The sequence below is a fragment of the Amphiura filiformis genome, chromosome 18 (genome assembly GCF_039555335.1).
Source record: "Amphiura filiformis chromosome 18, Afil_fr2py, whole genome shotgun sequence".
Classification (NCBI taxonomy): Eukaryota; Metazoa; Echinodermata; class Ophiuroidea; order Amphilepidida; family Amphiuridae; genus Amphiura; species Amphiura filiformis.
In genome coordinates, this window is record NC_092645.1 from 40115059 (window position 1) to 40141882 (window position 26824).

Sequence of the window (26824 nt, forward strand, 5' to 3'; positions counted from 1 at the left end):
ATATCATGTGTTTTTTGCACAGGTGGGTGGTGGGGCAATAATTTTGTGCATCATTGGGTGGTGAATTATTATAGGTGGAACAGATTTGCTGGCAGGTCAAAAAGGGAGGAGGGTAAGTATTCTTTGGCAGTGCCCCCCAAATATTTTTCTTTCCCCTTTTGCCCCCCACTTTTGAAGCAAAAAACAACAACAAAAAACGTAAATTTCCACCTTTTGCGGCAACTTTGCGCACCATATTCCAGGAAAAAAATTCTGGTGTTCCCACTATTTTACATAGAACCCCGATAAAGATTACGGTGCTGTTTTGTTTTTATGGTAATCTAATCTTCCATTTTCTTAAATTATCTTGGGTTCTATGCGAAAATCTTGAATAAAAGGGGGAAACCCAACGTCTCTATACCCCGGGGACTATTAGGCCTACAATGATGGCAATATAGATGAGTTGATCTCAATGTTTATCACAAAGGCAAGGGATCGGTATACTTTTATGCTTGAGTGAACCCCATACAACCACTAACACTGTTCAATAGTCTTATTGTGATGTGGCGGGAGTTTTAAAAACACGAGCCCTGAACATATATGATGCGCGCGCATACTGCCAGGCAAAAAACAATGGAAATTGTGATGATGCGTACGCATACTGCCAGGCATTGACGTCAGAAGTCAACTCATCGATTCATCATTCCGTACGTATCGTAAGCCATAGCTATCAGATTCGAGTGGGCTCAGTCGACCGGGAAATTTCTCGGTCGTCCGGTTAAAATGCGAGTGACTGGCTGTTTTAACCAATCAGCGCAAATAACTCACTCGTTCTTATTTTATTCCACTCGAACGACATACTCACTAAATCGGACCGCCCATTTTCAGCCTATGTTTCATTCGACCGGGATAAGAGACGTGGCCTGACCACGTGATTAGCCCGGTCGTAGAGTACAGAATGTACTGGTTCCCGATACGACCGGGCTGCTAGTTCTGTTTACCATTTACCAGACAAAGAAATATACACATTCCTCATATGAATGCATAGACCATGTGCGTATACTAAGTGACCATTGAGCACTGCTTGCAGTAAAGCGTTCATACAAGGCATGATTAAATTTTAATATCAAAAAATAACACAGAGGATGTCCGACAATTAGGCAAAAGCAGTATTTTGAATGTTATGCATTACAACATTATTTTACTTGGATTACCAATATCGAATTCATGTCATAAACTGCGTATTTGAGTTCAAATTGCATTGCATAATACATGTAGTAGTCTGTTACTATGTTATTTTACCAAACACATTCTAGGTATCGTGGTTGTTATTATATGAACGACTAAAATGTAAAAGTATGGAGTAGATAGGAAACTTTTGTTGCTACTAAACTCCTCAACAAAAGTTTGGAAAGTTTTTTCAAGCATCTGTATCTCAAATTATTTGTGACATATCCATATCCTGTTGCATATCAATGGATAGCTACAATACTCCCCTTTACAATGACATCCCCATTTGAAACAATAACATTTTTCACGGCTGAGTACACGCCTTGTGAATGTAGTGGGGTTTCAAAAAGAATTTGCCAAATTTACCACTATTCTGTGCAGCAAGCTGCAATCCCATAACTAAACAATCTGGGACCTAATGCAATCCTCCAATATGACACCGCTCGCCCCACATAGCCACGGTAGTCAACGACTACCTACAGAATACGGGAGTAATCAAAATGGCCTGCCATCAGGCCAGACCCGGGGGCCAGACCTCAACCCGATTGAACACTAATGTGGGACCAGCTTGATCGTGCTGTGCGTGCCAGAGAAGCCCAAATGCAACCATATTGAATGACCTGCGACGAATCCTTGTTGAAGAATGGAATTCCATCCCACAGTAACGTGTAACCAGGTCGGTGAGCAGCATGAGGAGAAGGTGCCTGACTATTGTGGCTGCCTGTGGTTTTTCCACCCGCTATTGAGGTTAGTGGCAAGCTTTGTTCGAGCACAGAATAATGGTCAATTTGGCAAATTCTGTTTGAGACCCCACTACATTCACAAAGCGTGTACTCAGCCGTGAAAAATGATATTGTTTCAAATGGGGTGTCATTGAAAAGGGGAGTATTGTAGCTATCCAGTGATATGCAACACGATATGAATATGTCACAAATAATTGGAGATACATATGCTTGAAAAAACTTTCCAAACTTTTGTTGAGGAGTTTATATTAAATACACTGCTCCCGCTTCAGTATAGCGGTCTATGGGCATACCGGACACCACCTTTTGACCTGGCAGAAGTAGCCGAGATAATTGGACAATAAATCTTCACTCATGCCTTGAACTTTGAGAATCTCATGTCCACACCTCAGTAATACTACACTGAGCACAGGTGGTTGAAATTGGAATACCATCAGGGGATTTTCCTGCTAGCTGAGCTGAGATGTATTCCAAATGCCGTTATTTTATGTATTTTCGTTTAACAACTTTATTCAAGTTTTACTTTAACATAATTATTTCAGTGTAGTAGGTAAGCACTTTCTATGAATAAAATTCTCTTGTTCTATGTATTATAAACGTTTGAGTCAAATCATGTTTTGATTAGTAATTTTGATAATAATTATATTGTCATGAACTTGTGAATAGATTAAACCAATTCAGGAAAAGTATGATAAATCAGGGCCTTCAATTAGGCTGCCCACTCGAAATGGAATGTTCAGTAAATCAACCGGCTTACATTTCACTCGACCGGGTTTTACACAAGACGAATCTCTATGTCGGCGCTTGCTGGCATGTATTTGGTACGAGTAGTCTAATCAGCCAATCAGATCCGGTCGCGAAGTTTGCGAATTCATGATTGACACACATGTGGTCACCTGAATCCCGCTCGTTAGCTAAAGTTTACAGCACCACTTAGAATGTACATGCGACGTCGACCGGGATATAAAATCTGATTGGCTACATAAACCCACTCGTACCGAATTCACGTATTGCTTGCAGTGCAAACACATGGGCCAGTTCTTGAAGCTTGTCTAGGGTGAAGCCTCTCAGACTTCAAACGGGCTACCTGGGGGTACCTCAATGAATATTATATCTTATGGATTCCCCCCCCCTTAATTTATATATAATAATTATGACTAACACTAAATTTGTGAAATTAAATATATGCCTTTCTTAAATTAAATATATGCCTTTCTTAAATTAAATATATGCCTTTCTTTTCAAAGTTAAAAAAAATAATAAAAAGAAAAATTAAAGTGACTAAACTGATTGGCACATAATTTATCTTACGCCCAATGGGCTGAGTAGCCTATAACCAAAATCATGAAACTGGCCCTTTCTCGTATTTTATAGGTAAGCATACCAGTTTTGAAGGCCACGCCTAGTATCACGGAAAATTACACGCATTATATTAAGATGACATGATGGCAAATGAAGCGCTGCATTGCCGTACCTGTACATGCTCTACTACCTTTCAGTCGTGCTAGTATTTTTGAGCTGTGTATACATGGAAAAGGCTATACACTTGGAATATTAATATTCTTATAATGCTGTTCAAATTATATAAATAGGCCCTCTCAGCCTGCAGCACCCTGTAATTTCATCCATCTATGTGTTGCATTCGACGTGTCTTATATAATTTTAAAATAACAATCTCACATTAATAAAGCAACAGTGTTTAGACAATTATCCCTGATATGCCTTTTAAAAATAACACAAATAACATACAATGGGCAATCCCGCAAATATATTCACGTACACATTTTAATTCTGAGCTAGCCCGTTTATTGCTGTAGAGTTGTAAACATTTCCCAGAACATTACTAGCGTGGCTACTAACGGTTATACCAGATAGCCAACAACATTATCATACTCTTTCCACGTGGCTCTTTCACAACCTCCACGCTCTGTGGGCGATTCAAAAGTCCGGTCGCATGGAAAGTCACCGACTCGATAATCTTGACCGAATGGAAAACATTACGACCGAGTGGGATCATTTCGTGATTGGTTAAGACGCTCGGTGGTGCGGATTTAGCCCGGTCGACCAAGAAAAATCCCACTCGACCGGGCCCACTCGAATACTGATAGGCATGGCCAACGATACGTACGGACCGTACCGTGCATGCACAGATCACAGACAGTGACGCAATCAACCAATCAGCAGTTGGCAAATCGTTAACCCAATGACGTCATCACTGCATTTTCATTGATGAAATTCAGAATCGTTCAAAAACACGAGTTTTTAATTGCAAATATTTATTTTTTGTAACTGTAAATGTCACTGCCTATCTCAAATTAACATTGTGTATTATCGTAGCGTTGAATGCACTGAAGCTTGTGAGGCGGATCCCTTGCAAATTTGGCGGATCTTTTGTTTTTTGTGACATTAAAAATCCATCTTTCGCATGGCCGCTGTGTGGGGGCGCGTGTGTGGGAACGGGGTTCAGCTATGCACGCGCTGCATGCATAAACACTAGTACTGCTGACTGCGTGTACCAATCGTAGCAGGGTGTAAAATATACAACAAAGTCAGTGTTTAATCTCAAATACGTTATTGGGTAAATATAAGCATTTGAATAATTTAACAATAATTTGAATCGGAAAAATAAATGAACATAAAAGTTAATGAGTGATTTTACAACATATTTGACTGTTGGATAAATATGGGTGCTGCAGCTTTCGAGCTAAGGCAATATGGCGCATTACTTTGAAGTTGGTAATGGGTAAATTACACTGTGCATTGCTCGGACCAATGTACCATACACGATGCAGACAAAAGCGATATGTATTGTGCGCAGCGCAGTACACGTATTGTTGTATTTCTACTCTATACCATGAAGCAATTCCTGGAGAGGGCAATCCCTCATTTGCATGTGACGCTTTCTTATTTAAATTAGCCATTGTGTTATTGCTTAATATTCATATGTTATGGGGAGCACTTTACACCACCAGGTTGGGCAAGTCATGAATAATTTAGCGTTGTGAAGCCAAATAAACTTATTATTTCCCAGGCTTGAAAAAAAATTACAGGCAGAGGTGGGAATCGATCTCGGTACCTCCCGGTTAAAAACCACAGTGCAAAACCACTAAGCCAGCTAAATATCTGTTGTGATACGTGTAACATTAAATCAGTAATAAAAGAAGTAGATTGTTATTTTGGGCTCAAATTGTAGAAAAGGGGAAATATTTGTCTCTGCTCTAAAGAAAATAAAAATTGAGGTCTTTAAACAAAATGTTACGGCTCTATTGAAAAAAAAAGAATGATATCAAAATAACTTTAAATTCATTTCACGAGGCGGCATTGTCACAGACGAACACTGTATAGGCTAAAAACTAGATCCTCACCACCAGACGACGTCGTAGCACAGTGGTAGAGCATCAGACTGGTGATGCAAAGATTGTTGGTTCGAGTCCTCCTGTCAGCAATGTTTGTTTTTGTGAATGCTACGATACCATTTGTTCAAATTTTTCTTATTTATTTCTTTCTTTCTTTCTTTCTTTCTTTCTTTCTTTATTTATTTGTTTATTTGTTTATTTATGTAAATAATTATGCATGTATTTATTTTGTTTAATCACTCACTCACACTCTTTAGAAAAAAGGGCTCTTGGTCGATCAGTTCATTTATTCATTGTTTGATGGTTTGATATGATATGTCTATTGATCGAAATTGAATATCATATAATTTATTCATATTCATCGTTTGTGAATTGATTGATTAATTAACTGATTGATTGATATGTAGAGCCGGTGCAAGTGAGTGCGTGAAATGTTAGAGGTGAGTTACTTGAACAAGCCTTAATAATTATAATAAATAAATAAATAAATAAATAAATAAATAAATAAATAAATAAATCGCTTTCCCCTCTCAGCCTGCCAAAAATATTGTGACCACCCCCTGTTGGACATTCAAATTATTGGGATCCCAAATAATGATTAAATACATCAGATTTGTAGATGTAGGCCTACAGTTAAAAAACTTTTTTTAAAACTAAACCGATATTTTACTCATTATTGACCATGGTAGGCGAAACCGTCAATAGTGATTAAAGAATTTTTGTTCAAAATAAAATTTCCATATCATCAGCGTTTCCGGACCTTTACTATTATCCTCTCCCTCCCCAGGAAGGGGTACTCACGTACAAGGTTTTCCACGAAAAATCCTTAGACATGGGTCTCCTTTTAGATTTTCCGTGCTATGTCTTTTACTATTTTCAAGCTCAAATCCTTAGATATGGGTGCTTACTTTCCTGACAATCCTTAGATATGGGTAGGGGGCCTACCTATTTTCGGTAAAATCGTGACCCTTAGAAATGGTTATGGGTTCGGAAGCTCGGGCCGCACATCTCCGTCGAAAAATAATCCAAGTACCCGCCCCCCTGGTTATCCTAAGCCTTTTAAAGCGTTTTAAGGTCCAAATCGCACCCCTCTCACCCCAATTTTACCCGCCTCAGGACTCATAATTATTCACAGCCCCTGATAATCTCCTAAATTATTCAATTGTTTTTTTTTGGTCGCCTAAACTCCTGTAATATGCATGCACATATTAAATACAGCACCCCGGGATACAGCAAGCTACATTCAAATTATACATGCACGATGCAAGTGCTATTCCAGAAACGCTGCACATCAGTGACATCACTTAATTAATATTACTACCGGTAGTGAGTAGCAAGCTTCGAAGGTTGAAAGTGCGCCCGCTTTACTACCTGAGAGCAATCCGGTAGTGGCGCTTCACTTTATTACGTGTTGGGAAATCCACAAGATTAAATAAAACGGTGAGTGATGATTATTTACTTGTTTTTAAAAACAAACTTCTTAGGCCAGTAATACACTACGTTCACGGCCGACAACTATAGTTTGAATGATATTTATTATCACACGAGGAAATAAAACAAACGAATATGGCGCCTCACGTGCTTCAGGTCAGGTCAGTGGTCAAAGGTTTTTTTATCGCTAAATCGCCGGCTGAATATCGTATCAAATTCAAGTGATACACTACCGTCGTATTATTGACACCAATTCCTAATTTCGACATTACTATTGCGAAAGGTTATTCCATTATCAAATTATTAGACTTTCTGTAAAAAACAAATCACTGGTGCCTGATGGGAAATACTAGTGCGCCATCACCGGATTGCTCCCTGCTCTGCTAGCTGGCGCACTTTCAAGCTTGCTACTCGCATTGAACAGGCAGAGTTCGCAAAACTAACGGCGTCGTTATTTGCCAACCCTAAAAGGGATCGAAATTAATTATTCATAACCGATCGATAAGTGGCCTCATTTTCTAACTAGCAAACCAGCGGGATTTGTCATAGGTTTGCGTTGATAATAGAACAACCGTGAAGTTAGTGTCACCCCCTTGTCTATACCCGACTAATGTTACAAGTGCAAGTGATTTCTTTGACATCTATGGTTCAATGCATTGGTACCGCATGAACGTTGTAGTGCGGGCGATATTGTCAAAATTGTATTCATCTATTGCTATGGTATTTAATCCGATTAACTACGTCACTTCGCCAGCGTATGCCGATAAATGTTGGAGTTGCTTATAGCCTATATGTTTAAAATTCAATTTGCTACTAATAACTAAATAAGTCATGTGGTCCAATGGATTTAGCGCGCTGGACTTGAGTATTCTGTATGTAGCCGTGGGTTCGAGACCCACCTGTGCCGAACTGAAATGGGACTGGGCGAATTAATGTATGACGTAGGGAGGAGTGACCCCGGGCTGATTGTATGCAAAACTATGGAGCTATTAAGAATGGAGAGGCAATAGATTATGTAACGCAACTTGTGCCGATTTGAAATCTGACAAGCTATTCATCGAAAGGTACCTTTTGTTTGGGACAAAGGGCGTCCACCATTAAATCGGTAAGCTGACCCGACAGTGTATTAACGCTTTACCTAGCAGACTACTGTCAATAAGTGATCAAACGAAAGTCGTGTGAAATCGCTTACTATAACGAAAAGTACCTTTTGTTGTCATACCACTCAAGGGTGTAATTGAGTAGCCGTAAGCTCAAAAGGCACACATTAGCCGCCGATGCAGTTCGTTGTGACCCCACTGACTGTAGGTGCTTCATTTAAATAAATTGAATGCGCTTGCTGAATGATTCAGATCAAGGCTGCCATGTCTGCATGTCTATTACTGTATAATGGTAATTCGCTACTTGCACGGTTCCGCCATTATGCACTATGTGCAGGGAGAGCCTCGAACTGGCAGCATACATGAAAGGAAGAATTATGTAACCTTACACAGAACGTTATGACTAGTTCAATTCCCATTCATGTATGCTGCCAGTTCGAGGCTCTCCCGCACATAGTGCATAATGGCGGAACCGTGCAAGTAGCGAATCGCTACGTATACATGTAACATATAATAAGTATACCAGTATAGGCCTATATAAAAGTTGTTTCACAAATTGACATTTTATTTTATTTTAAGAAGGAGAATGCCATAAACAGTGGCGTACTGAAGGGGGGCAGCTCTTTTGTGAGAGGTCTTGGGAGGGGATGAGGGAGGAAGAGGTGGAGGAGGGGACATGAAGAATGAGAGGGGGGGCTAGAAGAAGAGAGAAAGAGGGACACAAAGTATGAGGGGATGGAGAAGGGAAGGGAGATAAGAAGAGGGAGTGATACTTTAGCAAGGAAAGAATAAGTACAGAGAAAGGAAAAGAAAGGAATGATAAATAAATGTAGGCTTTATAATAATTATTATAGAAACTAAACACAGCCCCCCCCACACACACATAGGCCTAACACTAACAGCACTACATACTGCAGTTACTGTCCGTTTTCCTATACACAATACACAGTGCTCTCACCATTGACGCGTGACCCCTACAAATGATCTACGTTGGAAGAATGGGCACTTGGCTAGTTAACATCACTGTGTGAAAAATAACCAGCCAATATGTTAGGTATTCTCCAAACTTCTAGCAAATATATTTCTCTAACATGACCTAAAATTACAGCTAGGTTAGATGTTCAGAAATAGTCGCACTTTTGTAAAATATGAGTGAGGGCAAGGCATAGCTAGCCAACTCCCCGTGTTAATTGAATGGAGATTTGACCGAAAATATTGGTATCGGACCGCTCACTTCTGAAGGATGCCACAAAAAACGGTACAAGCTACATTTTAACTATTCTCTGGCAATCATCATGATGATTTTCTTATATAGTATGCCGAAATTGGGTACTGTAGGTGATTGACAAATGGTCGCACTTTTCTGATAAATAAGTGACAGTGAACATGAAATATCAGCGCCCATAAACCCAAGTTAGTAGCTAGTTAGTGGAGGCCGTCACGGGACTGATTATTGATTATTGAAGTGCCTTATTAATAGATACGCACGATTTAGGGCAAGAAAAACAAACCGGGATACTTTTGGAGACATCATCATCATCATCATCATCATCATCATCATCATCATCATCATCATCCAACCCATTCTCAATCTTATTTTGTACATATGATACAAATGGTCAAAGCAGTTAAAATGTATATATGATACAAATTAGACCATGCGCAAGAATGGATGCGCAGTAGTCAAGGATCATCATCATCATCATCATCATCATCAAATTATACGGCAGTAAATAGCGCCCTCTGTTGATCAAAATTCACTTTAGTAAGTACTTTTTAAGAGAGTTAATTAATATTTGAGTTAATAAGTAACACTATAAAATGTAAAAAGCAGAATTTTGTTAATTTAAAAACTGAAATGAGGTATGGGGCTGGCTGGGGGTGGCTACGGGGCGTTAGCTCAAGGACAATATTGTTCAAGGTTGCGCCGCAGGCCTATAAAGAAACAATGTTGCTCCCAATACAATAGCAAACAAGCTTAAACTGTAAATTAGCCACCGATAGAGGGCAGGGCCTGAAGAATGAGGGAAATTACGGGTAAAAATGTAAAATAAGTAGAAAGTGTGAAATGGGTGACGGACTGTCTCTAAGTATGGATATGGGTGACGGGCTGTCGATAACAGAATCTCATTTTCGCTATCGACAGCCCGTCACCTAGTAGAGACAGCTCGTCACCCTTAAGGTTATCCTAATCCCTAATCCTAACCCTAACCCTAACCCTGACCCACTAACCCTAACCCTAACCCTAACCTAACCCTAACCCTAACCCTAACCCTAACCCTAACCCTAACCCTAACCCTAACCCTAACCCTAACCCTAACCCTAACCCTAACCCTAACCCCTAACCCTAACCCTAACCCTAACCCACTCCCCCCCTAACCCTAACCCTAACCCTAACCCTAACCCTAACCCTAACCCTAACCCTAACCCTAACCCTAACACTAACACTAACCCCTAACCCTAACCCTAACCCCCTAACCCTAACCCTAACCCTAACCCACTAATCCTAACCCTAATCCACTATCCCTAACCCTAACCTTAATGTAACATTGACCAACAGTAACCTTAATGTATAAAATTGGCCAACAGCACCATTAATGTAACACAGAGGGCGCTAATTACTGCCGTGCTAAATATACAAAATAAGCATCATCATCACTTCAGTGAAATGCGCAGAAGTCGGATTTTTCTTAAAATGTAATATATTTACATTTTAATCTTTCTATTGCGCATACCTTAAAATGTATCATATAAACAAAATTAGGTGTTCACGATTTGTAACATATATACAATTTAGCTAGAGAATGTCTTGCATCATCATCATCATCATCATCATCATCGACATCATCATCATCATCACTTTCTACATTTTTCTAAACAACATAGGGCCTACCGTTTTAATAAGATTTTTTTCTTGAAATGCATGTAACTATAATTATTGATTTGAGCGTGATGAAATAAAACATCACGATTTTCATCACAAAACAAAGTAATAGGCCTACAAAAGAAATAAATTTTTCAAGAGTGATTGAATAAAACATCACGATTTTCATCACGGAACAAAGTAATACATAAGACATTGTTTGTTTGATTGCAATCAACCGCGACAGTTCGTCTCACACACATAACAATGCACTGCGATCAAATAGGTTGATGACAACATTTGATTGAATGGATTGCACTGCGCCATGATTACGTGCACCGGTTCAAATCCTTTGTTTGGAGCCAATCAATAATTTCACGTACACCCTCTATGCAAATTAGGGTTTACACACGCTGCAGCTGGGGTAATCGACCGAAGCTTGTTGCCGTTAGTGATCGAATGCATGAGCTTATTTGCTTTACTGAATCGATTTACTGGATTAATTTCCTGTTAACTGGGTTTAATGCCACAAAGGTCGAATCGCCTTTGCCATGGACCATGACTGCATCATGATAGGAAGCCATTCGATGATGTCAATGCCTTTATGCGTTACGTATTTAAAACGCCCAGTCAGATGTATTTTACACTTGAAATAGGAAGTAGGTACGCATGAATTTTGACATTAGGGGGATGGGGTTGTAAAAAATTCTTAAATCCAGAACCTTTTGGCGACAAAATAAATTTATGGTACAAATGCGCGCGAAGTGGGGCCATGGCCAAAATTTGGAGGGCTCCAGACTCACTGTCAGGAAGGCATATACCAAGTGGCTTAGTTTAATTTGATTTACGTGGCGAAAGCATAACAATTTAGAGGGAGCCGAACGTATTTTGTTTTCGATTTTACTATGACATTTGCGGGTGAAGCACGGAACAAAATTCAGTCTGTTTTAGCCCAAAATGAAGGTGAATTTGCTATATACTGAGCCAGAGCGTGCTTCGCGCGGGGAAAATTTTACCCTATTTTGGCCCAAAACATGGTGTTTAGGTCTAAAAAGGAAGATGTACAAGGCAATATTGGGGCCCCACATTTTTGGGGCCTATAATATTTGACCTTTGGAGCTCATGTACCCATGAATAGCTATTGAGAAACGAATGGCCCTTTGTATTAATATTTGGGCCCCCGGGAACTCTTGATCTTGGATATCTGGGCCAAAATTGGCAAAATTCATATCTAAGGAGAAAGAATTTTAGGCCTAAGTGTATCACGGTCCACATACGGGGTCCTTTGTAGTTTTAGAGCCAGCTTTGATGATACCCTTATATCTAACATTGGGGGCCCTGGGCCCATACTAGATTACCTATTTGAGTATTTGAGTATTTTGAGAATGTATAATGCTCTAGGTACCAATTCGTAGTCCTGATTCTATAAAAATTGTATTCCCAAGTATTAAATTTAGGCCCCTGGGGCCCTTGACCTTTGACCTCTTGCTGGGGCCAAAACGGGCAAAATGAAACTTTTCAAAACTCATCAATGCTGGCATAAATAGAATGTACAGCACGGGCATATAATTATATAACCTTTTCAGTACTATTCTATAGCTACCCACCGCACATTTGAACCTTGCAGAAAACAATTAAAGCAATAAAAAAAAATGAAAAAAAAAAAGCAAGGGGCCCTTTGGCCAAAATAACAGGGGGTCCTTGTCAGCAACTGCTGACTTGCTGACAGCTTAAATCCGCCACTGCGTATTAACGTACGTAAAAACGTACGGTCTACGTCTACGTTTGGAAAATCCCAATCTCTCTAATGTTTTAACATTACATTAATGTTTTTACGGCCACACAGGGGTTAAATATTAAAATATTTGACCCCTGTGTGGCCGTAAAAACAGCTTTGACCTTTTTGAATATAAATCAAGAACGGTATGTCGCAGCTAGGTCAAACGTTTTGAATCCTTGCAATGAGCGGAATAATTAGGTATGCTTTGACCAGAACTTTGAAATTTGACCTCTGTGTTGACCTTTGATCTTGACTATATCCGGAGTGCCGGTGAATTAATTTTGGTAACATACTAACATGTTGAATGTGTTATAGGACCAAAAAAGGAAGCTAAAAAGTTTGTTTGGTAGAGTCCTGAGGGATGTACATTAAATCCCCGTATATACTGTACTAAACAGGGTTTCAGCCTCTCTCTGGGGGAAATGTGCAAACTTGTTCAACAAACCACATCGCTTTTCATCTGCCTGGTTCACATAGCAATCTACAAAGCGGTCACATTCTGCTTCAAGCGTCACACAAAATCCAGATCCACAATTGTATTCGTATTCATCTTTACACACATCTGTAAAAGAAACAACAGGTTTACTTTACTCAATCCGTGACGCGAATGCTTATGTCACGTTGGCAGAAACCTGACAACGACAACATATCTATGATATCGGTACGCACATTATAATAAAAAATAATATAAAAATAACCTCAAGCTGTGTCAACTTATTTTACGTCAACAAATCAAGCAATCAAACTTTATCGCACCGAGTGTATGCGTTTCACGAGTATTTGGGAAAGCGAGTAAAAAAAATCCCAACAACTTTTAAGTTGTTGGGGTTAAAAACCATAATGCCTGCATACTGTTTTTTTTTAAATTCCTGGTGTGACACTTAGGGATACAAAAAAGTATTCTGGTGTAAGACTGTCGATTTTAACAGGCCTGAACTTGGCCCGTGAGCATGTTTGAGGTTAACTTTACAAACTAATATAGCTCGCCAATGAAAGATTTTTCCCAACTGTACATTTATATGATATTTTGGAGTTTAAGCTACACATCTACTCCAAGTAGAAAACATCCATCAAATAATATTAAAATGCTTAGGAAATTCATTTTCGGGCCAAATATCGGCCAAAATCCACATACTTCCAATTATTAAAATGCTGATAAATGTAGTATCTCACTAGGATAGTTGAAATTTATTTTAAATTGATTTCCGACTCCCTTGCAAAGTTTGATGAAGCTTTGAGATTTAACTAGTAAGTCGTTATTAGGCTATGCTACCCCAAATGGCTAAAAGTTACTCAAACTTTAGAAAATTCTAATAGAATCATATTCTCTGCAATTTTTGTCGTTTATGAGTTAAAAGTGACATTAAAATGCATCTGAACCATCGCGTTTTTACACTAAATATCCTCAATTTAGACATTACTCCACCCAGTCTTCATTTAAAATGACCCACTAATACGAAGAAGGCACTTGATAGATATTGTAAATTAAGGACAAAAAGAACTACAGGGTGTCCCAGAATGATCTATACCGTGTTTGAAAAAAATATTAAAAATATATATAGCCAACATCTAATTGTGATCGGTGCAATACAATGGCACACCTGTCATCTACTTTGTGATTTTCATGGAAATAGATAGATTAAGTGAAATATTTTAATATGACTTCAGATATTTAGGTTAAAAACATACTTTTCATATGACTTTTACCACAATTTTTACCCAAAAATGTCATTATTACAGAGAATATAATAAGGTGACACGACATATCACTAGTGTTGCGTGACAAATAATTAAAAAAATTTTGGAGGGGGGGGGGGTCTTGTCTCCGATATTTGTCCCTAAAACAAATTTCTTACGCGTTTCAATATTTTTGATGACTGATATCTATTTGGAGTAAATATTTCAGTACTTCAATGCAAATCAATTACTATTTTCTCAATTTTGGGTCGTTTTCAGGAATTTTGGGTCATATGTTAAATTGGTCAATGAAGTGTCACCAGCAAACAATTACAATGCACTATATACTTTGGTCCATCTAATGATCTTTGGCCGCAATGCATGTTTACATGCATTGCAGCCTACTCATATATCAATAGGTGCATTAAACTACTTACCATCAGCATCAGAAACTGGTATCTGTTCCAATTCAAGTCGATATCCCAACTGATTACCCGTGTTATCAGTCTTCAACGCAAACCACATGCTGGACATTGATGAAGTGATCGTCCGTACTTTCAGCACACCAGTCAGTTCTACTATTTCGTTCTCTCCTGCCACGTCACCATTACCAACAGTCAAGAAATCAAATCCTTTTTCCAATTCAAATTGTTTCACTCGAGCGATGATTAACGTTTCGTAACTTTTCTTGTCGGCAAATATTATCCAAGTACAATCGAGACGGGGTGGGTATGGATTTGGGTACCCGGGAGATGTCAAGTTGTGTGAGTTGTCGAGGAGAATAAATTGTTCCTCACAAGTAGGGTCTACATGAAGAATGTAAATAAGAATTGCAAGACAGTTTAAGAAAACATTGCGATAGTTTGAAAAGTTCCATTTGCAGATATACCAATGAAAATTTTCTATCAGTGTAGCGTCATGTCATTTAGAAACACTATGATAAGATTACGTAGCAAGTTAAAAGTGGATAAAAACCACATCACTGATTTTTTCCCTTGTAATATTGGTCTTAGGCAAGGTTGTATGCTAAGTCCATCTTTCTTTTCGATTTTTATATCGATATTTCATGAAATGCTTGAAAATAGAGGTGGAAAAGGTATCAATATTGGAAATGGTGTGAACGAAATCAAATCCTTATTTTTTGCCGATGATATTGTACTTATTGCTGATACGGTTTATGACCTACAACGGCATATAAATATTCTCGCCCGTTTTTGTGATGAATGGGGTTTGGATGTAAATATCGCAAAAACCAAAGTGCTTATTTTTAGACGGGGTGGCAGAATTGCGCAGCGTGAAAGATGGTTTTTAAGGGAAATCGCATTGAAATAACAAATACTTATAAATATCTTGGTTTAGATTTAACACCAGGAAATACATGGGGAAAAGCAACACGCACTTTGTCGGACCAAGCTAGTAAAGCTATGGCGCAGTTGCGTTTAATTTCAAAAAAGGTGGGTGCTTTGCACATGCGGCACTTTTTTAAAGTTTTTGATTCAACTGTCGCTCCCATTCTCATGTATGGTTCTGAAATTTGGGGCTTTGGAGAATATCATCTTATTGAAAGAGTCCAAACAAAAGCGTGTAAGTTTTTCCTTGGTGTAAATTCATCAACTCCAAATTGTGCAGCTCTGGGTGAGTGTGGTAGATCATCTTTATACACTCGTCAAATAATCAGATTTATAAAATATTGGCTGAGGATTTTGCGACTTCCCGATCATAGATATCCAAGAATTGCATATAAGATGCTACTTAGACTTGATGAAAATGGTAAAACAACTTGGGCAAGCACTGTTAAAGATATTCTATTCTCGTATGGCTTTGGCTATGCATGGCTTGCACAAAATATAGGTAATGAAATCGAATTCTTAAACTCGTTTAGCCAAAGAGTTTCTGACATCTCTCATCAAGACTGGGTGGCAGAGGTTTCATCAAACGGTCGTCTTATTCTATATCGGGAATTTAAGAACATGCGCATTTCTGAACACTATCTTGATGTATTTAATGATAATCGTTTCATAACTGCCGTGGCAAGATTACGATGTTCTAGTCATTGCCTTCGAGTCGAGACAGGACGGAGAGAAAATTTGCCTTATGATGAACGTGTTTGTTTTTTATGCGACGAAGAAGAAGTTGAAGATGAATTGCACTTTCTCCTAAAATGTAGCTTCTTCGATGATCTTAGAGCAAAATATTTCCCCTCCTGTTTGGACTCGAGGCCAACAAAGGCAAATTTCATTCGTTTTATGACTTCATCAAATGAACACACTTTAAAAGAACTTGCTTCATACTGCCATTATGCACTGCTTACCAGATATAGTATTGAAAAAAAATGACTGACTTTGTTTGTATGTGTTTCTAAAATTGGTAAATATTGTAATCATTGATTTTATAGATGTGAAAAGGGCCGGTGGCCTATATTTACAATGAAATAAAACTCTCCATTTGGGGAGGCTGAACTGAACTGAAATTACGTAGCAAGACGCAGAATGTGGAACCATTTTCGATAGAAAATGTCAGCCTGCTTATTCAATAACAATATATAAATAGCCGGCATACTTATTCAATGGCAATGAACTGATCTCTAACAATCCATTTAATAATCTTAAATTGTATAATGCTCTTATGATGAAGGGAACCATTCGAATGATCATATTATAATGTCACTGATGTAGTTGGTGTTTATTGTCACGTCACATAAAGCTCATAATAATAACATCTAGAATGCTGATCTTAATGGTAAGGCTAATAAAGGTTCAAACCTGGGCTTTAACACAGGTAATGATAATAAGTACAAAGTGCGCTAGTCTGATGGTCCGAATTTACAATAAGGTGCACTGGTTCGAATGTCATAATGGTCGCCATTTTTTTTACTAAGGTTATATATATATATGCTATTTTTAATTAAAGTTTGAAGGGATATTCTGGTGGGGAAACCCCAACAATTTAGTTGCATCAAATGTCAGAGGCACACTGACTGTAGCTACATTTCGGGTTCGGACAGTCCTGGTAGTAAGCAGGCGTGGCAGGAGGGTGGGGTGGGAGAGGAAGGGGGGAGGGCTCCTCAGCAATCTGGTGTCCTCATGCCTTAAGGAACATATTAAAACAGTGGTATGAGAATCACATAAATAACAATGTACAGTTGGGAGGGTGAGGATTAAAATTTTAAAACTGGAATTAAGGCCAGCTCAGAATAACACAATGAATGAAAAAACTTAACCCCCAAACAAAAATTTCAAACCCTAAACCTCTTAACCGCCCTAGTGAAAAATTAATCTTAATTTTGGGCCAAAATAGTGAGATAGAGATTCCATAGTTCTAGTCCAATAAAAACAGCACTTGGTGTGGACGTGTCGAAATCTGTCAGCACTGATGTTGTTGTGACGAACTTCTGTATACAACTCGTTGTTGCTTAGCAACGCGGTTGTCAGTTCGATTCTTCTTCAGGAGATTGTCAAACCCCGGGTGCTGGGGTACAAATTTTATCACCAAAATGAGCGCAAAGGATGTATCTATGATTAGTATAGATTTTTGGGCGTAAACGCGTGCGTTTTTTATGATGACGGATAAAAAATCCCCCACTTCGTAGTTCTTGGGTTTATTATCTTCTCTAGGTCATTCAATCTTTACAAAATATGTTATTTTTAGATATACAAAGTAATAAACACAACATTTATGATGCACTGCTGGATAGCTCATGGTAGAACGCTGGTCTCACAAACCAGAGAATACCTGATCGAATCCCGCTTCAACCCAATTTTCTTTGCTCCCGTCTTCATTTACTATTATTATCTGGTCAGTTTCTCTGATGTGAATAAAGCCTTTTACTCACCGTAGCAGTTGAATGATTCCTGGATGATCTCGAGACCATTTTCGCAAACAGCATAATCTAGTCAAAGATACAGATACCGATTCATAAGAAATTTTCAATAACCGAAAAAAACAACTAGAAAACATTCTATATACATTAATTTGATACATACCGCTTTAGAGGCCGGTTTACTTTAATGTGCCGTTTAAAAGTGGTTAGCATGTATTAAATCTTAGTGTGTAACGAAATTTTTAGGTAGCCGCTACTACGGCTGACTTGAAATCTAACTTTCTTTCTTCTTAGTTTTCACCACTTCACTGCACCATCAATGCTGAGGCCGAGTTTGATATAAAATTAGATGGATTGAGCATGATACACAAAGATATTGGTCAAGATGTGAGCTTTAAGAGATATCTTTTAAACTCACAGCCAGACCAATATTTCTGTGTATCCTACGACAGGATTCATTTGATTTTGTCATTATTATGCTTTGAGAATCTTCCATCCCATACCTTATACACATTTTTGAATGAATGAATGAATGAATGAATCTTTATTTCCATAATAAAAAACAACAAAATACAAAGAAATTCAACATCGAAAAAATAAAATAAAACAAGACAATTGTGGAAGAGATGATCGAAAGGCCAATAAGGCCAGCATTGACCATCCCCTTACAGAACTAAATTAATACAACAACAAACAAACATAGTATATTAAGCCTATCACACAAGAACAAAAACGGGCTCCAAGAACTAGTTATAAAATGAGATTAGCTGTGTTTTATATTTGTTTCGAAAATGTTTTATTGAGTTTGCTACTTTAAGTTTATCGTTCAGGGAATTCCATAACAGTGGACCGGTAGTCCTGATTAAATATTCAGTGAACACTTTCTTGTTTCTTGTTTGATTATACTTATTACTGTTTCTTGTGTGATAGCTATGAATATCGGATCGTTTTAAAAAGAAACTGTCAAATGATCATGGTAGTTGTTTAATAGAATATTTATACATGTATACACCTAGTTCTAGTTTGAATATATCAAAAACATTGAGCATATTGAATTTATGAAATAGTGGTCCAGAATGGCTTCGATAATGGCTATTCGAAACGGTTCTCATGGCCCATTTTTGGAGCAAATGTATTTGATCAAGATATGTTTTACATGCATTCCCCCATGTAAGTATACAATAATTGATATAAGGCAAGACAAGCGTACAATAAAGCGTGTGCAACACACGCCCAGGTATAAAAAATTTCAACTTGTTTCGTGAAATTGTTTTTGAGATTCCGTTGATATGGTTTTTCAATGTAAGATTTTCATCGATAATAACACCTAAACATTTGGTTTCAGTTACCCTTTGCAAGTTTGTACCATCCAAAGTAATATCTCAGTTTTCTTGTGAATTATTTATCGAAGTCATTCTAGGGGTACCCATAATCATGGAATTAGTTTTACTAGCATTTACAGAAAGTTTGTTTGCTTTAAACCATTTACTCACTTCGGATAACTCTTTATTTATCAATGACATTTGATTAGCAATGTCATTACTTGAGTATAGAATTGTCGTATCATCAACAAACAATACAAAGTCTAATATAGTCGAGGTATTCGCTATATCATTTATGTACAAAATAAATAGTAAAGGACCTAATATTGGGCCTTGAGGGACTCCGCAAATTACACTTTTATGTTTAGAATTTTTATTATTGAAATTCACATATTGTTTTCTATCACTTAAATAGCTCTTGAACCAGTCGTACACAATTCCTCTGAATCCAAAATGTTCTAATTTATGAAGTAGAATGCTATGGTCAATAGTGTCGAAAGCTTTTCTGTTTCCGGAGCCAATATCTCTCAGAAATGTTGTCCAACATACCTGAAGTTGATGGTGGGGCAAAATGTCTGACATTGGTTTTCAGGGGGGTCAAAATGTACAAAAAATGTACAATGGAGTTTTGCATGGGTAATATCTCAGCTAAATATATTCTAATAGGCTCAATATTGGATAAGAGTAATGTTACCAAAGGAGCTCTGACTGGCCAAAATATGGACTATAAAATTATTTTGACTTTTGGAGTTCTGACCCCCCGAAGTTGGTCCTGGATGGACAAAGTTTAATTTTGAGGGCCCTATTTCTATTGAAGTAAAGGAGTTACAAGTTTTCTGACGCCAGATGTGAATTCTACACAAAAAAGTACTCCAGGATACATATTTTTCAAAGTTGGACCTCCAAACATCGTCTTTCGTGTTGCGACACATTTTTTACGCTGAACACCCTATATTTCAAATTGAAAACGAAATAGAGTATGAAGCTCAAATTTTCAGGATTTTACTTTCTCATCAATATCAAACACAACACAGAAAAAAACAATTATCATTTTCATCAATGGGTGACTTCGTATCACCAAATCCTTGACGTTTCAATTCAGCTTTAGTTGCAACAAATGTGAGGTTAGACTCGGCAAACGCAGATTCAGTACGTAGATCTATTGCTTTACCTTTTTTTTTAAGTGCCTATATAGGCAATTCCTCTTGATTTTTCAAAGATCCTGTCTTTTATGCTGTCCCGTCTTCACGTTGGATCTCGGCCATCGGCGTAGAATTTTGTCAGTACGCTAGCAAGTTTTGTTTGCTGAACTCTTCGAAGTTAGTATTCTCTCCTTTTGACTTTTACTCTCGAAAAATCGCGACGGCCGACTCAGTACTTCTCCGCGTTGCAGTACTGTCTTTACTGTTAATGCATTCTTGAAGCTGTTCCACATTAATGGTTTTAAATTGTGATTTCCAGTGTTCGAAGCCATCATGACATTTGACCCACGCTAATACGATTACATTTTGTAACCGTTAGTGGAGTTGCTAAACGGTGTTACGATATATCTACACGCTACGGTGATCGTGGATTGTAAGCTGATGCAGAGATCACCGATATCGGGTGAAGTTGGTGGCTAATTTGAGTTTGACATGTTTCACGGCGTTTAAGACTCCAGCGGTTTCCAGATATCCAGAATAATTGTTTTTTTGATGTGTATAAAGTATAGGATGGAAGATTCACAAAGCACAATAATGGCCAAACTTGGTCAAAAGCATCACTCTCCAAGATGACACATAATTTGTGACCGGTTCCAGATCATAGGGTTATAGGAATCAAAAACGTGGTTTCCTCTAAAAATGCTACTCCTTCACAAATTTCATAAGACAGATCTGGGCCTTGCACACATGAACTTCGCTGGTGCACAAAAGCTTAACTCCGATTTAGGATCAAAGGTCATTTAAAGGTCACTTCCGGTTATTTAAGCTTCAAAATGCTACTTCTCACACAAATGTAGTACAGAATTGGAACGAGCACATTGACCTTAGCTTGTGCCCCAAAGTCAAAATCCGATTTGGGATTCATTCACAAAATACCACTTCTCGCACAAAGCAAGAAGTAGAGCTGAGACTTGCACACATGCATTGACCTCAGCTGGTGCACAAAAGGTTAACCCCAGTTAGGGGTCAAAGGTCATTTAAGGGTAATTGCCAGTCATTTACCAAATACCTTTAAGGATTCATACCACTAAATCCGCCTGTGAAGCGGTTATCGGCAAACGTTTATCACGTCAATTGGGCGCTTTTAATTTTAGGAGCATGAGCTATAAATCAAATGTTTAAAACAAGGGCTCCCGCATATTTGTCACCAACTTTTGGATTTGGCGCTCAATTGGGCGCTTTTCTATTTTAAGTACTATGAGCATGAGATGTATATCAAATGAAAGCTTATAGCAAGGGCTTCCACATGGTGGTCACCAAGTTTTCGTTTGTGGCCGCGGAAGGGCGTCACGGGCATAAATATTCGTGTTTGGTAAAACACAGCTGTGCCATCTAGTTCTTATTATATTTATTAATGCTTAATACCAAAAATACTGGCTTTTTATTGTTCCTTACCTCCATCTACATCATTAACTAACAATGAGAATCCTCTCGCTGTGATACTACCGTCTGTTGTGAATTCAAATAGTAAACCTTCATTAATGGGTGATATGATACGTAGATCATTTCCACGAGAACCAGTATAAGTGAGACCCCTTGGATTGCTGATAGTTCCAACATACAAAAAGTCATATCTATCCTCAAGTCGGAAGGTCTTGAATTCCACATGAACCCTCCGCATCGCTGAAGGTGTTACTGTCCACTGACATTCGATATTGTTCTGATAATAACTACCACGGCTATATCCATAAAAGCCAGGAGATTGCATTGTAACAGAGTCGGTCACTGATAACTGAGTTTCCTCGTCGGGACAATCTGTGTGCCAAATTATAAATGAACACATGTTATGGTTACTTTATTACAAATTTAAATATGGAGAAGGAAACCTTAATATTATCCAAGGCATTTGCACAGTGATTGTCATAAACACTTTATAAGGTAGTGAATAATTATGTTAAATTAATAATGGGTCAGGTCAGTTAATTGTGGGTCAGGAGATCCCATCATCTGCTACTTGTAACCTGTAACCAGTGCTACCTGTTCAGGGTCGAGCCGTCGCGACGGCGACTAAACCGTCACACTCACAAGTTTTCCTGGAGGAAATCAATGATGTGGAGGGTGGCTGGACACCCTAGTGAAATTAAAAATAAGATTCACCTACAAAGGGCGTATGAGCTCACAGGGGAGCCATCGGCCATCCAGCACCTCCTTTGACTGACCAGCAAGGTCGAAGAAGTGGTCACTGACATTTTCTGCATTCTGGCAGGCAGAGGATCCTGTTTTTTAGGACAACGGCCGGCAGAACCTTGGCATGTATATGATATTGCTGGAAAGTAAGTAAGTAACGTAAGTCTCACCAACATACATCTGTAGCAAGCATGGTGAGTATGCCACAACCTCCAAGTAATTATGACGGCACAAATAAGGACAAGGCCCTCAGTCCCCAGCAGCTTTCAAGCCTCCAACCACGGGAGCGGTAGGAAAAGTGAGAGAGCAGAGGGTGCTAAGAATATCTGGGTTAGGACATGCTCCCTTCTGAGTAATGATCGATTGTGCGAACTAGAGAATGAACTAGACAACATAAAATGGAATATCATAGGACTCGGCGAGGTAAGGCAATCTTCAACGCGGGTATCATTATACTACAGGGGTACAGAGAAGGGTGGCGCTAGTAAAGAAGGATTCATCATAAGGAAACACCTCACAGCTAATGTCTTAAGCTATAAGAGCACATCTGATAGAATGGCACAGATGATCATCAAGTTATCAAACCAACAGAAACTGAGAATCGTTCATATATATATGCCAACCACAAGCCATAAAGATGACGCAGTTGATGAACTATAAATCAATGGCCTTCTCAACCAAGATAAAGCAAGCCATACTGGGAGATTGTAATGCCAAGATGGGAATCCAGAGAGCTGGAGAGTAGGTAGTTAGCAAATTGGCATTGGCGTAAGGAATGACCGAGGAGATAAACTCTTAGACTTTGCTGTCAACAAAGGATTTAGAATCATGAACACATTCTTTAAGAAGAAAGCCTCTCGGAAGTCCAAATGGCCCAACCAAGAACGAAATTGACTTCATCCTCTCAGACAAGCAATATATTGTTACAGATGTATCTGTTCTCAACAAATTCAACACAGGCAGTGACCACAGATTAGTAAGAACTAAGATTCGCATTAACATGAAACAGCAAAGACACAAACAAGAAGACAGCAAATTTAAACCAAGACAACCTACATCAACATTCACCAGAGAGTTCCAGTTAGCCCTACAGAACAAGTTTGATGCACTGGAAGATACAATGAAGGAATGTGATCTTACAGAAAAATCCAAAGCCATACCAGAAACAATCAATAGCTGTGTCAGGGAAGTAGCTGGAAAGGAAGTGAAAAAAGAAGGAAGACAAACTCTCAGAAACCACTCTAAAGCTTCTGAAGAAGAGGAGGGAAATGAAACAGCAAACCAACATTCAGAAAATAGAGTTTTGAAGGCAGAACTAAGAGAACACAATGTCAAAAAGATACAGCAAACCTTGGAAGCAGGCAGAAGCTACAAAAGACAAAACAAGCATTACACTTGGGAGATCACAGATGGTTGCCCTGCAAGATGAGGATGGGGAAGTAATAACAGACCGGGATGGAATTGTATCCAGAGTTGAACATTTTTACCAGGACCTCTAAAGCAGCAAGATCCCAGTAGAAGGCCCACATTTAGTCTCAACCAGCGATCCCAATATACCACCCATCAACGCAGATGAAGTAAGATCTGCCCTTAAGGATATGAAGAAAGAAAAAGCACCAGGAGAGGATGACATACTGACTGATGTGTTCAGGGCCGTTCCGACCATTAGGCCAGGTAAGGCGGTCGCCTAGGGCGGCAAACGCAGAGGGGCGCAAAAAACGACTAAAAAAGGCGAAAAAGAAAAAGCGGGAATGGAGAAAAAAAGAGGAGAAAAAATGAGGGCGGATAAAAAGAAAAAATGGAAGAAAATAAAAAGGGGTCGGAAAAAGAAACAGAAAACAGGGCGGAAAAGGAAAAGGGGACTTGAGAAAAAGAAAAGAAACGGGCAGAGAAAAGGAAAGAAGACACGGGGCGGAGAAAAAGAAAGAAGAAACGGGCGGAGAAAAAGAAAGAGGAAACGGGCGGAGAAAAAGAAGATGAAAATGGGCGGTGAAAAACAGAAAGAAAAACAAGAAAAAATAGAAGAGAGGAGAAAAGAAACAGAAAACACCAAGTGTCGAAGAAGAATAAAAAAGTGGGTGATGAAAATACAGAAAAGAGGGAAAACAATAGGCATAGATCCCGGGGTAAATTCCAAGAACCAAGAACCATGGGGTGGTCCATACAATCATCCCCCTCCCCCAATGTTGACGACTGTATGTGGCTTTCTGACAAATCAACCTCATTTGGCCATTTTTGTCCAAAAAGTGTAATTTTTTTCGCGCTTCGCGCGAATTTATTCCATTTGTGCACCACATTTCAATAGTTTAGCTTCAAAAGGGCAAAATTTTTCGCGTGCTTCGCGCGCATTTGTACCACTAACTTAGTATGTCACCAAAGCCGCTGATTTCAATGTACTTTAAAAAAAAATAAATTCCCAACCCCATCCCTCCAAAAAAATCACAAAAGGAATTTTAAGCCGCTGAGGAAAACGATCGTGGGCAGTTCAGTTCAGCTCAGTTTTATTTCATCAAATTCCATCCATTAAATAATTGCAATATAAAAAAGCTTTTACAAACATCGTATAATATGTTGAAAATGATGAGGATGCCACTGAACGCAGAGCGTGCTGTTGTGGCACCCTTTACAAAAGTTAGTATTAAATAATTATGATAAACAAAATTTTAGAAGAATAATAAATACAATAGCAAAATATATGCCTTGTGGGTTAGGTATATTAAACTTATTATCACAAGAGCTAAGCTTTCAATTATAAATCAATGAGTAATGATGGTGAAAATGTGAGCAACAAAATTAACATTCAACGGGGGTTCGACAGGGAGATACCATGTCACCAAAACTTTTCAACGCAGCTCTGAAAGCCATCATACAAAAGCTTGACTGGGAAAAGAAAGGGATCAACATCAATGGGGAGAGGATAAGCCACCTGAGATTTGCAGATGATATTATAAGCTTTGCAGAAAACTCTGATGATCTGGAGTCTATGCTGCAAGCCCTCAACAATGGAAGTAACCAAGTGGGGCTGAAAATCAACATGAGCAAGACCAAAAGTATGTTCAACAGATTTGTCATCAAGAAGCAAATCTACATTCACCAAACAGCACTATAAGAAGTAGAAAAATATGTGTACTTGAGTCCAGTTGTCAAAATGAGCTACAACCACTTTGACGAAGCTAGAAGAAGCAGGATGGGGTGCTTTTTGAAACTTGAATGAAGTGATGTAGAGTAATATGCCACTATGTCTTAAACCAGTGTGTCTTCCCAGCCAAGATATGTGGCTCAGAAACTTGGGCCATGGCTCAGAGAATGGAGACCCAAACATTAACCAAGTGATTTGCACTGCGATTGTCATTAAAACTTTCATAGGTACTAGGTAGTGTGTAATTATGTTAAATTAACGTGGGCACGACGTTGCGTCTTTCTAGGAATTGAGTTTTTTGGTATATGTACACTTTGCATTTTTTAAAAATAAATACAAGCAAAGAAAATCCTGATTTGTACACCCCAACTACATTTTTGATAGACTTTATATTAGACAAATTCACTCAACTTTTACAAGTTCTTTCGTCCGATTTTTAAAGTATTCTGCTATGAATGACGCAGGCCTATCACATGTAAATTATGTATATACGTGGCTAGTGAAATTAAACAGGTTATAATGGAATGTGTATAAAGCCTTGCACTCACCTTGGCAGTTGATTAATTCCTGGATAATCTCGAGACCATTTTGGCAAAGGGCATAATCTAGTCAAAGAATGTCATAAATATTTGATCATAAAATTCCGAAATAGAAGTCATTCTATTAATTTAACAATATGCCGTTTAAACAAGTAAGCATTTATTAGATCTATGTATTCTGTGTTTGTAACGAAATCTTTCGTAATTGTATTTATTAGTGCTTAATACCAAAAATCCTGGTTCTGAGGCACTGATGTTTATTCTGATTGCAATTAGTAGAATTAAATTAAAGGTATAAACATTTTCTTAACTAAGTTAAGCTCTAAAAGTAACTCAGATTTCTAATCGCTCTATTTTGTTTCTTACCTCTATCTTCTACATCAGCTACTAATAATTGGAATCGTATCTCTGTGATACTGAGGTCTGTTGTGAATTCAAATAGTAACCCTTCATTAATGGGGGATATGATACGTGGAGACTCAAAATAGTAATAGCCGGTATAACTAAGAGCCCTTG

At 38.4% G+C, this 26824-nt stretch overlaps 1 protein-coding gene across 1 annotated transcript in view; it reads right to left on the minus strand.

The window, feature by feature from the left end:
* Positions 1-22009, minus strand: part of LOC140139149 (uncharacterized) — a 49470-nt gene extending 27461 nt beyond the window's left edge. The window contains exons 1-4 of the mRNA XM_072160930.1: positions 21922-22009; positions 17992-18048; positions 14597-14965; positions 12928-13044 (exon numbers count right to left, since the gene is read on the minus strand). Of these exons, the coding sequence (XP_072017031.1) occupies positions 12928-13044; positions 14597-14965; positions 17992-18048; positions 21922-22009 (631 nt within the window). The remainder of the gene's footprint in view (positions 1-12927; positions 13045-14596; positions 14966-17991; positions 18049-21921) is intronic.
* Between the last annotated feature and the right edge of the window lie 4815 nt (positions 22010-26824).